The sequence below is a fragment of the Schistocerca americana genome, chromosome 2 (assembly GCF_021461395.2).
Source record: "Schistocerca americana isolate TAMUIC-IGC-003095 chromosome 2, iqSchAmer2.1, whole genome shotgun sequence".
Classification (NCBI taxonomy): domain Eukaryota; kingdom Metazoa; phylum Arthropoda; class Insecta; order Orthoptera; family Acrididae; genus Schistocerca; species Schistocerca americana.
Window position 1 is genome coordinate 324,620,088 of NC_060120.1, and position 16,374 is coordinate 324,636,461.

General features: G+C 45.1%; 1 protein-coding gene across 1 annotated transcript in view; it reads left to right on the plus strand.

The window, feature by feature from the left end:
* The first annotated feature begins 286 nt into the window (after positions 1-286).
* Positions 287-16,374, plus strand: part of LOC124593992 (acyl-CoA Delta-9 desaturase-like) — a 66,312-nt gene continuing 50,224 nt past the window's right edge. Inside the window, exons 1-2 of the mRNA XM_047132344.1 lie at positions 287-500; positions 9,435-9,565. Coding sequence (XP_046988300.1) covers positions 287-500; positions 9,435-9,565 — 345 coding nt within the window. The remainder of the gene's footprint in view (positions 501-9,434; positions 9,566-16,374) is intronic.

Genomic DNA, 16,374 nt, shown 5'->3' on the forward strand with positions numbered 1-16,374 from the left:
ATCTGTATTTATTTCTGGTGTAGCAATTTTAATGGCCAGTAGTGTATAAACACGCGTACCGACTCTCATTTATGCCGCACAACTCCTTCTTGGTGTTGCGACTTTTTCCGTCAGCGTATGTGTGGAAGAAGATATGTTGATAGAAGATAGGAGATGAAATCGCTGTCTCTAATAACAATCTTGGAACGTCCTTTAGCCTTTGCCGGTAGATGCTATATTCTTAGACTCACGCAGATGATAACAGGAACCCTTACGCATTTTGTTGCAGCACGTTGTTGTCCCGAGTATGCCGCCCAACGTGACGTCTCCGGACAGGTCACCATGTGACGTCGGCGTTCACCACAGCCCTCCACCGCAGAAGGAGGACGCCGACAAGCAGCCCGAGTACGAGTGGCGGATCGTGTGGCGCAACGTGGTCGTGTTCATCTACCTGCACGTGGCCACCGTCTACGGCCTCTACCTGGCGCTCACCGCCGCCAAGTGGGCCACCGTCTACTGGAGTGAGTAACCGCCACCTTGTTCCTCACACTTCTCACATATTCTAATACTGAGCTTCGCACTGAGCTTCATTTCTTGTAATGACGCTAGGAAACGACAGCGTAAAATGTTCGTCAGAAAGCGAGAAAATACACAACTGGCCATTAAAACTGTAACAAACGTCAAACTGGCATGAACTGTACAACGTGCTTGGACATGAAATAGATTACTCTGGCCAACAACAAAAATATTTCCCTTTTATTTACTGGGGCAATATATACTGAGGTGACATAAGTCATGGGATGCGATATGCACTCATACGGATAGCGGTAGTATCGTGTACGCAACGTATAAAACGACAGTTTATTAGTGGGTCTGTCATTTGTACTCAGGTGATTCATGTAAAAGGTTTTTGACGCAGACTCTCAACGCGGAATGGTAGCTCGAGATAGAGGCGTGGGAGATTCCATTTCGAAAATCGTTAAGGATCTCAACAATCTGAGATCCACAGTATTAAGAGAGTGTAGAGAATATTAAATTCCAGGCATTACCTCTCACCACGGACAACGCAGTGGCTGACAGCCTTTACTTAACGACCGAGAGCAGCGGCGTTTGCGCAGAGTTTCCACTGCTAATAGACAAGAAACACTGCCCGAAACAACGGCAGAAAAAAATGTGGAATGTACGATGAATGTATCCGTTAGGACAGTGCGGCGAAATATGACGTTAACGAGCTATGGTAGCAGATAACCGACGCGAGTGCCTGTAGGCCTCTCCTGGGCTCGTGACCATATATATATATATATTGGACCCTAGACGACTGGAAACCGTGGCCTGATCATATGAGTCCCAATTTCACGTGGTAAGAGCTGCCGGTAAGGTTCGAGCGTGGCGCAGATCCAACGAGGCATTGGATCTAAGTTGTTAACAAGGCACTGTGCAAGCTGTTAGTGGTTCCAAAATGATGAGGTCTGTGTTTACATGAGACAGACTGGTTCCTTTGGTCCAACTGAACCGAAAAGTAACTGTAAATGGTTATGTTCGGCGCTTGTGGATCATTTTTAGCCATTCATGGACTTAATGTACCCAAACAATGATCGAACTTTTATGGATGACAATGCACCATGTCACCGCGTCACAATTGTTTCAAGAACATTTTGGACAATTTGAGTGAATGATTTGGCCACCCAGATCGCCCATTATGGGACGTAATCGACAGCTCAGTACGTGCACAAAATCCTGCACCTCCAACTCTTTCGCAATTATGGACGGCTATAGAGGCAGCATGGCTCGGTATTTCTCCAGGGGATTCGAACGAGTTGCGGAGTCCATGCCACATTGAGTTGCTGCAGTAAGCCGGGCAAAAGGAGGTCCTACACGATGTTAGGAGGTACCCGTTGACTTTTGTCACCTCGGTGTACACTGTTTCTGGAAGATAATTCGCCTATGAAATCAGATATAATTTCAAAATTTCTGTACCGGCCTCGGTTTTCATATACTAGTCCGGCTCCGTAGCTGAGTGGTGAGCGCGGCTCAGAGCCATACCAGGGCATTGGTTCGATTCCCGACAGGGTCGGCGATCTTCTCCGCTTGGGGACTGAGTGTTCCGTTGTCCTTATCACTGTTTCATCACCACTGACATGCTTGTTACCGAAGTGGCGTCGAATAAAAAGAGACTTGCACCGTGCTGCTAAACTCCCAGAAAGGGAACTCCCAGCCAATAGCACATTTAATTTCATAATATAATGCTTATTGTAAACTGGTGCAGGTATTATATGAATGTGGCAAAATGATACCCTCTCGTAATAAGACTTAAAAAGCGCAAGGAGAAAAAAAAAGTCTATCATAACACAAAGGAAACAAAAATAGTATAACAACAAACAAGGATAAATTATCTTACTTAATATTTTCTTCCGGATACGCTGCGATATTTTTCCTCAAGAATATCGTTTCGTAGGGACCAGGAGCAGTCGAGAAACATTGCGATACACCATTTACCTTTATACCACTTTTCCATTTAAGCAATGTTCTAGTGGAACAATTCTCCATCTTCGTCGCTAACTGCACCAAGGTTATCCAGGTAGAAGTCCAAATGAATATTCAAGAAATATAGTTTAAGTAATATGTGGTATGATCACAGTAATTCCTGTACAACATTGCGGTAGTTCTCTGCGCTGAAATTGCGCCGCTGTGTAAAATTTACTTGCAGACACTTGTGAAAAACAATAATGTGACTCTTTCAAGGAAATGTTCATCGGACATAAATTTCCTAATTTGTGGCCCTACAACTATTCCTTTCTTTACTTTTACCCCAACGATCCTTGGAAACTTCTCTCCCAAGAGCATGAATTAACATGAAATTTTGGCCCTGGCTTTTTGATGTGGCGCAAATTAATGTGCAGCAGTAGTTTGGGGTCAACGTTTTTCTGTGTAGGCAGCAGATCATTCCGAGCAAGCCATTATATCCTATAATAGCGGTTGTTCTTCTGTCTATTCTGTGCCACTCACGTAGGAAGCAACATGGTTTTATGTACCCAACCAGCATACCGAGAAGAATTGGTATTACTTTAAGATCTCCACATGCACGCCATTTGGATGAGTGTGACTAGCAGTTTAAAGCTCTCATTTGTTTCCTTCAAATTAACTGCATGAGCATATTGAAACAGAAAGTAACTTGCTTCCATTCTGGAGGAGTACTGCTTACACACTAACTTTATTGGGATCTTTGAATACTTGCCTCTCATTTACACTGTAATCATGGCCACGAATCTCCCTAATGGACTCTACATTATTTCAGAAAGCCATGTCGCCTTCCTTGACGAAATATTCAGAAAAAGACAGCTTGCTGATCACGGTAAACACTCACTTTCGTATCGCTAAGAAGTCTTTATTCGCGAAGCTATTAGTCGAGCATGTTGCTTCAACAAATGTATATTACGATCAAGATCGTTCAGATCCTCTTGACACAAAAAGTATGGCTTATTTGATTTGTATAGGCCTCGAAATGTTGGGTCAGCACGCTCATCTCCTTCACTGCCTTCTGCACAGTCGTCACTGTATTGGCCTTCACTCGCTGTCACTCTCGTAGGAGTCACTGCTATCGGCTGTGATGTACGAGTACAATGATGCGCCAAGGAAACAGGTCTAGGTACGCGTATTCAAACACAGAGATACATAAACAGGCAGAATGCGGCGCTGCGGTCGGCAACGCCTATGTAAGACAAGTGTCTGGCGCAGTTCTTAGATCGGTTACTGCAGCTACAATGGCAGGTTATCAAGATGTAAGTGAGTTTGAACGTGGTGTTGTAATCGGCGAGGAGCGATGGGACACAGCATCTCCGAGGTAGCGATGATGTGGGAATTTTCCCATACGACCATTTCACGAATGTACCGTGAATATGAGATATCCGGTAAAACATCAAATCCCCAACATCGCTGCGGCTGGAAAAAAATCCTGCAAGAACGGGACCGACGGCGACTAAAGAGAATCGCTCAACGTGACAGAAGTACAACCCTTCCGCAAATTGCTGCAGATTTCATTGCTGGGCCAGCAACAAGAGACAGCATGCGAACCGTCCAACGGAACATCATCGATATGAGCTTTCGGAGCTGAAGGCACGTTCGTGTACCCTTGAATACTGCACGACACAAAGCTTTACGCCTCGCCAGGGCCCGTCGACACCGCCATTGGACTGTTGATGACTGGAAACGTGTTGCCTGGTCGGACGAGTCTCGTTTCAAATTGTATCGAGTGGATGGACGTGTACGGTTGGTTGGTTGGTTTGGGGAAGGAGACCAGACAGCGTGGTCATCGGTCTCATCGGAATAGGGAAGGATGGGGAAGGAAGTCGGCCGTGCCCTTTCAGAGGAACCATCCCGGCATTTGCCTGGAGTGATTTAGGGAAATCACGGAAAACCTAAATCAGGATGGCCGGACGCGGGATTGAACCGTCGTCCTTCCGAATGCGAGTCCAGTGTCTAACCACTGCGCCACCTCGCTCGGTGGACGTGTACGGGTATGCAGACAACCTCACGAATCCGTGGACCCCGTTTGTCAGCAGGGGACTGTTCAAGCTGGTGGAGGCTCTGTAATGGTGTGGGGCGCGTGCAGTTGGAGTGATATGGGACTCCTGATACGTCTATATACGACTCTGACAAGTGACACGTACGTAAGCATCCTGTCTGATCGCATCCATTCATGTCCATTGTCCCTTCCGACGGACTTGGACAATCCCAGCAGGACAATGCGACACCCCACACGTCCGAATTGCTACAGAGTAGCTCCACGGACACTCTTCTGAGCTTAAACACTTCCACTGGAGACCGAACTCCCCAGACATGAACATTAGTAAACGTATCTGCGATGTCTTGAAACGTGCTGTTCAGAAGACATCTCCATCCTCTCGTACTCTACGGATTTATGGACAGCCCTGCAGGATTCATGGTGTCAGTTCGCTCCACAATTACTTCAAACACTGGTCGAGTCCGTGCCACGTCATGCTGCGGCACCTCTGCGTGTTCGGAGGGGATGGGGGGGGATGGAGGGGTCATATTAGGCAGGTGTATCAGTTTGTTGTTGTATACATGGAAGAAACCTGGAGATACTGACAGGTTTCAGATAGATTATATAATGGTAAGACAGAGATTTAGGAACCAGGTTTTAAAATGTAACGCATTTCCAGGGGCGAATCTGGGCTCTGACTACAATCTATTGATTATGAACTGTAGATCAAAACTGAAGAAACTGCAAAAAGGTGGGAATTTAAGGAGATGGGACCTGGAGAAACTGACTAAACCAGAGGTTGTACAGAGTTTCAGGGAGAGCATAAGGGAACAATTGACAAGAATGGAGGAAAGAAATACAGTAGAAGAAGAGTAGGTAGCTTTGAGGGATGAAGTAGTGAAGGCAGCAGGGGATCAAGTAGGTAAAAAGACGAGGGCTAGTAGAAATCCTTGGGCAACAGGAGAAATATTGAATTTAATTGATGAAAGGAGAAAATAGAAAAATGCAGTAAATGAAGCAGGCAAAAAGGAATACAAACGTCTAAAAATGAGATCGACGGGAAGTGCAAAATGGTTAAGCAGGGATGACTAGAGGACAAATGTAAGGATGTAGAGGCATATCTTGCTTGGGGTAAGTTTCATACTGCCTACAGGAAAATTAAGGAGACCTTTGGAGATAAGAGAACCACTTGTATGAATATCAAGAGCTCAGATGGAAACCCAATTCTAAGCAAAGAAGGGAAACCAGAAAGATGGAAGGAGTATATAGAGGGTCTATACAAGGACCATGTAAAGTAGTAAAGGAGTTTTGCTATTTGGGGAGCAAAAGAACTGATGATGGTCGAAGTAGAGAGGATATAAAATGTAGACTGGCAATGGCAACGAAAGCGTTTCTGAAGAAGAGAAATTTGTTAACATCGAGTATAGATTAAAGTGTCAGGAAGTCGTTTCTGAAAGTATTTGTATGGAGTGTAGCCATGTATGGAAGTGAAACATGGACGATAAATAGTTTAGACAAGAAGAGAATAGAAGCTTTCGAAATGTGATGCTACAGAAGAATGCTGAAGATTAGATGGGTAGATCACATAACTAATGAGGAGGTATTGAATAGAATTGGGGAGAAGAGGAGTTTGTGGCACAACTTGACTAGAAGAAGGGATCGGTTGGTAGGACATGTTCTGAGGCATCAAGGGATCACCAATTTAGTACTGGAGGGCAGCGTGGAGGGTAAAAATCGTAGAGGGAGACCAAGAAATGAATACACTAAGCAGATTCAGAAGGATGTAGGCTGCAGTACGTATTGGGAGATGAAGCAGCTTGCACAGGATAGCAGGATAGAGTAGCATGGAGAGCTGCATCAAACCAGTCTCAGGACTGAAGACCACAACAACAACATCAGTTCGTTTGGCTCTTCACTGTATGTCCTTGTACTATATGATCAATTAGGTTATTGCACACTTTTTATTGTTTTCAATAGAAGTACACCTCTTTTTTGCAGACAAAAATTACAGTCCGTTGTCTATCCATTAGTTCCATCGAAATCATGCAAACAGTAAAGAACATGTGACGTGATCTTTTTAATTACCTTGTCGGTAGTGTGGCACATGGCGATCACCATATTTACGAGGTCTGTCCTTGTCCTGGTCAAGAACACTACACCAAAAGTTAAATTCATAGTCCCTTCTTAAAAGAGGGTTAATTCCGTTTATGCAATTTCCGATCTCCACACGTATAACAGAAAGAATTTTCGTTGTTTTCTCTAGTGCGAGGAGTTTCTTCCTATGAATAAAACAAAAGATAAACCACAAACCTTCACGAACTTACAGCCAGTTCCACAAGAAGGTCTACGCCGTTATCTGAATGAAATAAAAGACATTATTATAAACATAGGTTTACGTGAAAATACATGATGTTACTAATTGCACAATCACCGCCATTATCGATTATAGCTTGGCACCTTAACCCTCTTTCCAGCAAATCATCCACGTTTCCTACCTCTAAATATCGTTTGAACAACTTCGCAGAGAACGTCTTTAACTTTCTAAGAAATTGGCAGCAGCTCCATATGAAAGCTTTGGTCCCTTAGGATGGTTTACAAGGAACGCTGCCTCGTGACGCTTCAGATATTTCGCACTCATTTTAAACTGCAACCGACAAAACAAAACTTTCAACTCTCACACTGTTTATTTATACACTGTGCTAGAGCGCAGTGATTATAGATTCGAGAGCATTACCAGAGTTGTCGCTGCGGACGTTACATTTAAAATTATGGTGTACACTTTCTTATGGAACTGACTGTAGAACAACAAGTAGTCAATTCTAGCAATTGCCAGAAATGCCTTTTTTTTTTGTTTTTTGGTCGTTGTGGACGACGTCACATGATACTTCCACTAACTCCGAGACGGATGACTACTCGGTAGGTTTCTCACTCAGAAATCTCATTTTGATGTTGGATGGTTGTGAGAAGTTCGTGTTATGCACCGTGCAAGGAGGGAAAACGCCCTTCAGTATGTGTCGGAATTCGACAGCGGCAGAATCATGGTGTTCGAGACTGTCGTTCCGTGATATATCTGCTCGTTTTGATAAAGATCCCACGGCAGTTCAACGAAGCATACTGAATGCGATGCACGTTTTCAACGGTCCCACGCGAATAGAGAGCCCAGTGAAGCACCAGTTGCACGTCGCTGCTATGATAATGATGAATCCGAGGCTCTGATTGTCTCGCTGACGACTGCGTTTTGCCGTCTCTCGTGGTCGACCGCTTCCATCTTGACGCTGTGTTTTGCCATGGTTCACCCATTCCTGATCGTCGAATAGTGGCATCGCTCCAATTCAAAGACAAGCGATTCGCCGATTACGCCAGCTAACGTCCTCTTTCAAATGTTGACATCTGCGTATTATGTTCACGCACCTATCTGAGAGGCATAGTTACTGTCCAACTGAGTATACAAAATGAAATTCTCAAACTATTTATACCCTGGTATCGACATGTCCCCTGTTAACTATCCTTGTCAGCTGTACAGTGAAATTGTCCTGCAGTGTTCATCGGCCGCCATTGTTAACAGTTTTGCATTTTCCACGATACGAGTATGAATATCAGTTTGTGACCAATTTGCATAAGTCCTTCGTGGTGTATCCCTTTTTTCTAGTAGCTGTGTGGCCGCGCGGGATTAGCCGAGCGGTCTCAGGCGCTGTAGTCATGGACTGTGCGGCTGGTCTCGGCGGAGGTTTGAGTCCTCCCTCGGGCATGGGTGGGTGAGTTTGTCCTTAGGATAATTTAGCTTAAGAAGTGTGTAAGCTTAGGGACTGATGACCTTAGCAGTTAAGTCCCATAAGATTTACACACATTGAAATTGTATCTGTGTGTGTAACAGTAAAGGCAATGGCTTACTCACATGAACACTGTACCTACCCGCTGCATCATTGTAGCATCAATGAGTGTGTATGTATGTGGCTCTATGACTTCTCTTCCTTATTGACCATTTCATTCCCCTGAGTGGGCAAGAGCCCATATTGCTGCTGTGCAGCCAAATTATGACAAAAATACATACGTATTTGCTCAGTTAAAAGCATTAAATTTGTCGAAATGAAAACACACATTTCTTTTGCTGTATTACTATAAAAAAGACAGATGGTGGTGCAGTGGCTGGTGCGATAATGGTGATGATGATTATCTGGCAAATCCGTCGAACTAAACTCCCAATAAGTAGTGTGTGGCCAGGAAGTTTGAAAGTATGAGTAGGATAATTTATATGTAGCTATGTCTGGGGTGAAGCAGGGGGAGGAGGGGAAGAGGTGATGTTGGGCTCGGAAGACGGACGTGTAAGTGGACGGAGGAGCAGGAAGGAGCGAGGATGCGTGAGGTTGTTTGGCAAATCTTTCAAGCTCATCTCACAATAAGTTGGGTATGGCCATGGCAGATGGACGCACGAGGGGCAGCAGGACAATTCGTATACATGAGTAGCTATGTATGAAAGGGGGAGGAGGGATGGATTATGTTTAGCTGGGAAGTCGGATGTGTAAGGGGACGGAGAAGCAGGAAGGCGCGATGATGAACGGAATCTGGGAGAGGTATTGAAGCAGCGACTTGAGGAAAGGATATGAGATTTTTAATTTGTATATCAGGAAGAATCTCGGTCAGGAAGGGGAATCCTTTTGATGTTTTCTTCCGACAGTATATGAAAGGCTTGGCAAAATGGACGGAGGGAGGAGGATTGTGTTGGTACGGCAGCCGTTCATAATTGGGAAGGAGATCTGCTGCCTGTGGTGGCTATCTTTACAAGCGTTGACATTCGGCTGGAGGTGCTGTTTGACGCAAAGTTCTTAGTTACGGCGGAGAGCAATTCCACTGGCAGGGTTCACAGCTTCTGGACGTCGATGACCACGTCGATTTCGGCGCTGCCTGTATCGCACTTGGCCACAAAAGACGGTATAAAGATGTCTGTTTGTTGCAGCCGTGCTGGTGGGCTGGATGGCGACCACGGGCGTACAGGCGGGTGCGCACCGCCTCTGGGCGCACAGGTCGTACAAGGCCAAGCTGCCGCTGCGGCTCGTGCTCGCCGTGTGGAACACCATCGCCTTCCAGGTGAGTACACACCTCACCAAGTCCTTCCACTCCACTGTATACACATTATAGCATCAAGTCTTTCCAATCTGCTGTGTACACATTTCTGCTGGCCTGGAACAGTGTTTATAAGGGTCGCCCGACCGTTCAGTTGTTTTCATAGCCATCTTTAGGGTGGGACGATATTCGACCGACCAGCCGGTCAGCCGAAGACGGCTGAGTACGGCCGACAAATACCAAGATAGGCGATGTTGTTGGTAAGTGCTAACTGCTCACGAACGTCACGGCCGAGTACGACCGACTGACCGAGAGATCGGAGTGAAATGGAGTTGGCCGGACGTAGCGGGTCGATGCAGACACCAGTCGCTACTTGCGTCTGATTGTGTTTCACATGTTACGTCATTCTACAAGAAGAAGCCGTTTATTTCTCCAGATATTGTTATTCAAGATAATGGAACAAAAGTTACACTCTAAGGCAAGAAAAGAGGATGTGCCAAGAAGGAGTTATCCGTATTGATCACAAATTGATATTCATACAGGTACCGACGGAAAATGCAGAACTGTAAACACTGCTGGCCGATGGACGAATGCGTGATGCTGCAGCACAATTCCATCCCGCAGCCGGCAAGGATAACCAACAGGGGACATGTCGATATCATGGCATAAAGACTAAGAATTTCATACCGTGACCTGAGCTGGACAGTAGCTATGTCTTGCAGACAGGTGCTTGAACAATATATACAGACGTCAGCGTTTGTGAGACGACATTTAGTTGGGCTCAAACAATCCAATTGGAGCAATCAGCATATCGCTCGACATTTGAAGAGGAACGATGCCACTATTCGACGATGTTGGCAGCAGTGAGTGAACCCAGAGCGGACACGATGTGAAGAAGGAAGCGGTCGTCCTAGAGAGACGACAGAACGTGCGGAGCGAGCGATGATCAGAGAGGCACTCAGAGCTCTGGATTGATCATTATCATAGATGCGACGTGCAACTGGCATTTCAGAGACCACAAGGATTATTAATAAGCGGCTCACAGCCGGGGGCTGGGCTGGGCTCACAGCAGCACCCCTTGTGCCGACTATCGCTGGCTTCTGTACACCAACGAGTCCGTTTGCCGAAGTTTTGGGCACATTCGGCCTGCAATCACGTGGAGTGGAGTTGTCTTCAGTGATGATTCCTGCTTAGAACTGGGCCCCGATGTCCAGCGAAGACGTCTCTGGATATGCTCCATTCAGCAGTGGCATACCAACCCGATAACTAGGAGTGATAATCTGAACCTGCAATGTCCCAGCAGGACCTCTTTGGTTGTCATCTGCGGCACCGTTACTCCACAGCACTACGTCGACGACATTCTACGTCCCGTTTTGTTGCCCTTGATGGCAAGCCATCCTGGGCTTACATTTCAAAAAGATAATGCCCGGCCGCCTGCGGTGAGAGTTTTTACTGCTCGTCTTTGTGCTTGCCAAACCGTACCGTGGCCAGCAAGGTCACCGGGTGTCTCCCCAATTGGGAACGTGTGGAGCATTATGGGCAGGGCCCTCCAACCAACTCGGGATTTTGACAATGTAAATCGCCAATTGAACATAATTTGGCCCGATATCCCCCAGGAGGGCATCCAACAACTCTGTCAATCAATGCCAGGCTTGGACAAGGGCCAGAGGTGGATCAACGCATTATTGACTTTCTCGATTTGTGAAGCTTTTTCTCTTGAATAAATCATCCAATAATTCTGAAACTGTAATCATTTGTTTGTCTGTACATGCACATCACATCTACCGATTTCTGTCATTCAGGCAATTCCTTCGAGGTGCGTCGTTTTTTTTGTTTTTGTTTTTTCTGTTTCTTTTTCTTTTCTTAGAGCGTATTTTACAACATACATTCATATCTTAGCTCTTTCACTACATAGTCGCCGTTCATAGCGCCCCAGATGTTTTCCGATTCATTGTGTATTCTCAGTTGCCGCCAAGTCGTTGAACCAGTCACTAGCGTCCCCGTAGAATTCTTCATTTTTTCCATAGAACTTTTCGCCAAAAAGTCCATCAGTTTGGGAGAAAATATGGTAATCATTGGGATACAAGGCGTATCTTCAAAAAATTTCAATTCAAACTGCCGAAGCAAATCCTTCTTTAAGCCAGGCTAGTGTTTGACACCAATCCACGCCGTTTGTTTTGAAGTATACCTCTTTGATCCAGAAACTGTGTTCTTGTATCTACGAGATGACTCTGCTATTCACAATAAAGTGCCTGGCAGAGGGTTCAATGAACCACCTTCAAGCTGTCTCTCTACCGTTCCACTCTCAAACGGCGCGCGGAAAAAACGAGCAGTTAAATTTTTCTGTGCGAGCTCTGATTTCTCTTATTTTATCGTGATGATCATTTCTCCCTATGTAGGTGGGTGCCAACAGAATGTTTTCGCAATCGGAGGAGGAAACTGGTGATTGAAATTTCATGAGAAGACCCCATCGCAATGAAAAACGCCTTTCTTTTAATGATTGCCACTCCAATTCACGTGTCGTGTCTGTGACACTATCTCCCCTATTTCACGATAATACAAAACGAGCTGTTTGGGGTCGTTGAGGATCGTGAATAATGCCATTCCATTGACTGCCACTTCGTTTCTGACTTTTATGCTCAACCCCCCGTCACGAGTAACAGTATGATTGTAAAACTCCTCGGCATCCTTGTCACAAGTTGTGAGAAAAATTGATGCAAATGTTTTTCGTGTTCATCTGTCAACAGCCGAAGAACCATTCTGGCACACACTTTTCTAAGGCCCAGATCAGCGCAAATTATTTTTAATAAAGACCTGATCGTGAAATATCGGGAAAGGCAAAGTTCAATCTATCATTAGTGAAACGTCTATCCTGTTGAATTTTTCTCCTCAGTCCCTGATTGGAGTTTGTCGCTCACAACTCTATTTCCACATGATTGTTGGTCATGATGAATATTCGTTCTCCTGCCATTAAACGGGATGCACGATTTTCGAACTGTAGCTTCATTCGTCACATTTCCATGAACTTCGGCCATCTCTCTTTAAATTTTGACAGGGTACACATTTTGTTTTTGGTTTTGAAACCCTGTTACTATATGAAGCACACACCTGGTGCGATCATTGTCACTCATTTAAAAGTGCACAACTGAGCAGTGAATGACCATTCCTGTTCACTGTTAGCGTCATACTGGCACCAAAGATTAAGAAGGCGTGCGACATGGCAGGGGGTTGCGTTGGTGATGGCGCGTCTCGTAAGATCAAAACGTTGTTTACATTTAGAATGATCCTTACAGTTACCTATTATGGAGACTGAAAAGCTTATACACATTTTATGGGCCATTTATGACAGTACAAAAGAAGTTGCCGAGATGCTGCGAAGGAAGGCACTGATTATTAAGTTTTCAAAGTAATTACTACCTCATCTTGCAGAATGTCATTATTTACAAAAACTAGCACTCAGACGTGAACTGCAACAAGTTCCTCTTAACGAAGGATATCTGTTTGTAATTACCAGGCTGCTATCTCACGAGCAGTTCTGGCTCTAAAATGGCTCTGAGTACTATGGGACTTAACATCTGTGGTCATCAGTCCCCTAGAACTTAGAACTACTTAAACCTAACTAACCTAAGGACATCACACACACCCATGCCCGAGGCAGGATTCGAACCTGCGACCGTAGCGGTCACGCGGTTCCAGACTGAAGCGCCTAGAACCGCACGGCCACACCGGCCGGCAGCAGCTCTGGCTACAAGCAGCCTGGGAACAGTATGTTTCCTGAAGGTGGAAAATCTTCTCGACAATTCAGTGATACAGATAAAACAGACGTTCACTCCACTGATTGAAGTGAAACAGATCCTATGCAGAGTGCGGTCGTCTACAGCGGGTGGACGATAATATGGAAACACATTATCGTGCGTAATACGGTGTAGGAATTCCATTGGCATTGAAAAGTTTCCAGTCGTCTCAGAATGGATAAATACAGATAACACACAGTTTTCAAGAGAAACTTGTACAGGCCGGCCGAAGTGGCCGTGCGGTTAAAGGCGCTGCAGTCTGGAACCGCAAGACCGCTACGGTCGCAGGTTCGAATCCTGCCTCGGGCATGGATGTTTGTGATGTCCTTAGGTTAGTTAGGTTTAACTAGTTCTAAGTTCTAGGGGACTAATGACCTCAGCAGTTGAGTCCCATAGTGCTCAGAGCCATTTGAACCATTTTTTGAAACTTGTACAATTCTTCCTGCAAATTAGCGACAAGTTTAGATAACAGTGTTGGACTATATTAAGTGTATTCGCAATTGTGAATATGGACCACCAGCAGCTGTAGAATGGAGCGATGACAATGAAAATTTGTGCCGCAACAGGACTCGACCCGGATATCCCGCTTATCGCCAGCGGTCACCTTACCTTTGCCTATCCGAACACTACTCACAGCTAGGCCCAGACTTCCACATGTCGTCAACCATGTGTCTACAGCCCACACTCGTACATCCATTATTGTCAGGTGGCGTGGTCTTTTGACCTTCATTTCTTACATATTCCGTCCTCACAATCGTATTCTGCACGTCAAGACGCTTCATTCGAACCCAAACTCGATAAGGTAGAGTCAATTTTGTATGAATTCATGTAAGCGATATACAGATCTAATAAGTAAATCGCAAGTGTGCACCGAGGTTAAAAAAGTCGGGACTGGGGTACACAACATGATGGACACAGGAATTTTTTTCGTTCTATAAGAGGCAACCAGCCCACTGGGAGGCTTGTCCCTTCAAGGGGTGAGTCAACATACCTACTTCGTCCGCAGCTCGTGGTCGTGCAGTAGCGTTCTCGCTTCCCGCGCCCGCGTTCCCGGGTTCGATTCCCGGGGGGGTCAGCGGTTTTCTCTGCCTCGTGATGACTGGGTGTTGTGTGATGTCCTTAGGTTAGTTAGGTTTAAGTAGTTCTAAGTTCTAGGGGGCTGATGGCCATAGGTGTTAAGTCCCATAGTGCTCAGAGCCATTTGAACCATACCTACTTCGAGTGACCGTCCAGAAAGAGGACAGCTTATGCAAGAGCGAAGGGATAATGATCCCCATGTTCGAATTAAAAGCAAATTCCGCTACATTGTGTGGGAGCGCCCAGAAGATGCATTTTTTCATGGATTGACTGCGTAGTTACGGAGTTCTCACAGGAGGACAGTAGACGCCTAATAGAGATCTACACATTTCTGCATTGGTTGACTTAAACGAAACATCATTCTCCCGTTTAAAAGAGCAATGATGATTGGCGGAATATTTCTGACGCAAAGCGCCAGAGGAGTGAGGAAAGACAGCGAATGACATACCCTTGCAACTTTTCCAGGAAAAGGAGCTGTCAAGTTGAGTAGGTGCGGCTCTCAGCCATTCTGCCGAGTAAATAACATTCTTAAAGAAAAGGGAGAAAAGAAGCTTTCCATACTTTGTAAAATAATAGCATTCCTATCCATAAGAAGCAATCTACTGTTCCGAAAAGAACCCCGAAATTTATTAATTTATACGAAAAAATTTCACTTGATTTCTCAGAATTTTTTGCAATAAATAATATTTTTCGTTCGTTTAATGTTTTTCTTACAGTAACTAGCAATACTCCAGTACCCAAGTATTCCACTAGTTATGTAAGAATATAGAATATTTTTGTGTCTTTTCCTTACAGCGGACGACTCCAGAAGATATTTATTCAAATGGTTCAAACGGCTCTGAGCACTATGCGACTTAACTTCTAAGGTCATCAGTCGCCTAGAACTTAGAACTACTTAAACCTAACTAACCTAAGGACATCACACACACCCATGCCCGAGGCAGGATTCGAACCTGCGACCGTAGCAGTCGCGCGATTCCTGGATGAAGCGCCTAGAACCGCTCGGCCACTGGGTCGGCCTTAGTGGTTAATGGACACATTATTATTTTATTCCTACTAATGCAACTACAGTTAAAATAGGTTTGCTTCCTTTTTTAAGGTGTTTTATACATGTTAGTTCAAGCTGTCACTGCTCCTAGTGAGTTGACTTCGCTTACACACCAGAAATAAAATCAGTCAGAAACTTTTTGGGCGGACGGTTTACGTACTCCGGAAGGTGTATGATGGAGGTACATTGCGCCCTACGAGTCATTTCCTTTCCCGTTACACTCTAATATGACGTGAGGGAAAACAACTGCCTATATTGCGCTGTAATAGCCCTTATTTCTCTTATCTTGTCTTCGCGATGCGTAAAAGAGATGTGTGTTGGTGGCAGTAGAATCGTTCTGCAGTCTGTCGCAAATGCGCTTCTCTAATCTTTCTCATCAGTGTTTCGCGAAACGAACGTCTTATTTCCTCCAGTGATTCCCGTTCGAGTTCACGTAGCGCTTCTCTAACACTCGCAAGTTAATTGATCCTATGATGATATGTCCAGAAACCAATATCTGTTCAATGTAGACCAATCTGTCCTCTCATTCCCAACTGTCTGTTGAGTAGAAATGGTAGAGCTGCACAGTGCACGTATAAAGAACGTTTTCCGTATCGCCTCTGTCCATCACCCACAATTTTTGTCCGTCTACAACAAAGGGTACCAGAAACCGTTACGTTCACAAACAAGTGGACGCACACTAGATCAGGGTTTGTGGATCTTTTGTATGAAAGCATTCATCGCAGATACACCTTGTGCAACGGTCATTAGGATCGCCACGAGCAGCAGCTGCTATAGAGCACACAGATCAGGGCTCACCTTCTCTGCTGTATGCGTACCTTGATGTGGCAGATTTGAAAGTGATCCGATGTTTAAACTTATTTTAAATCCAATCGGTACACTTCTGGACTTGTGTTTATCATCGAAACACTATT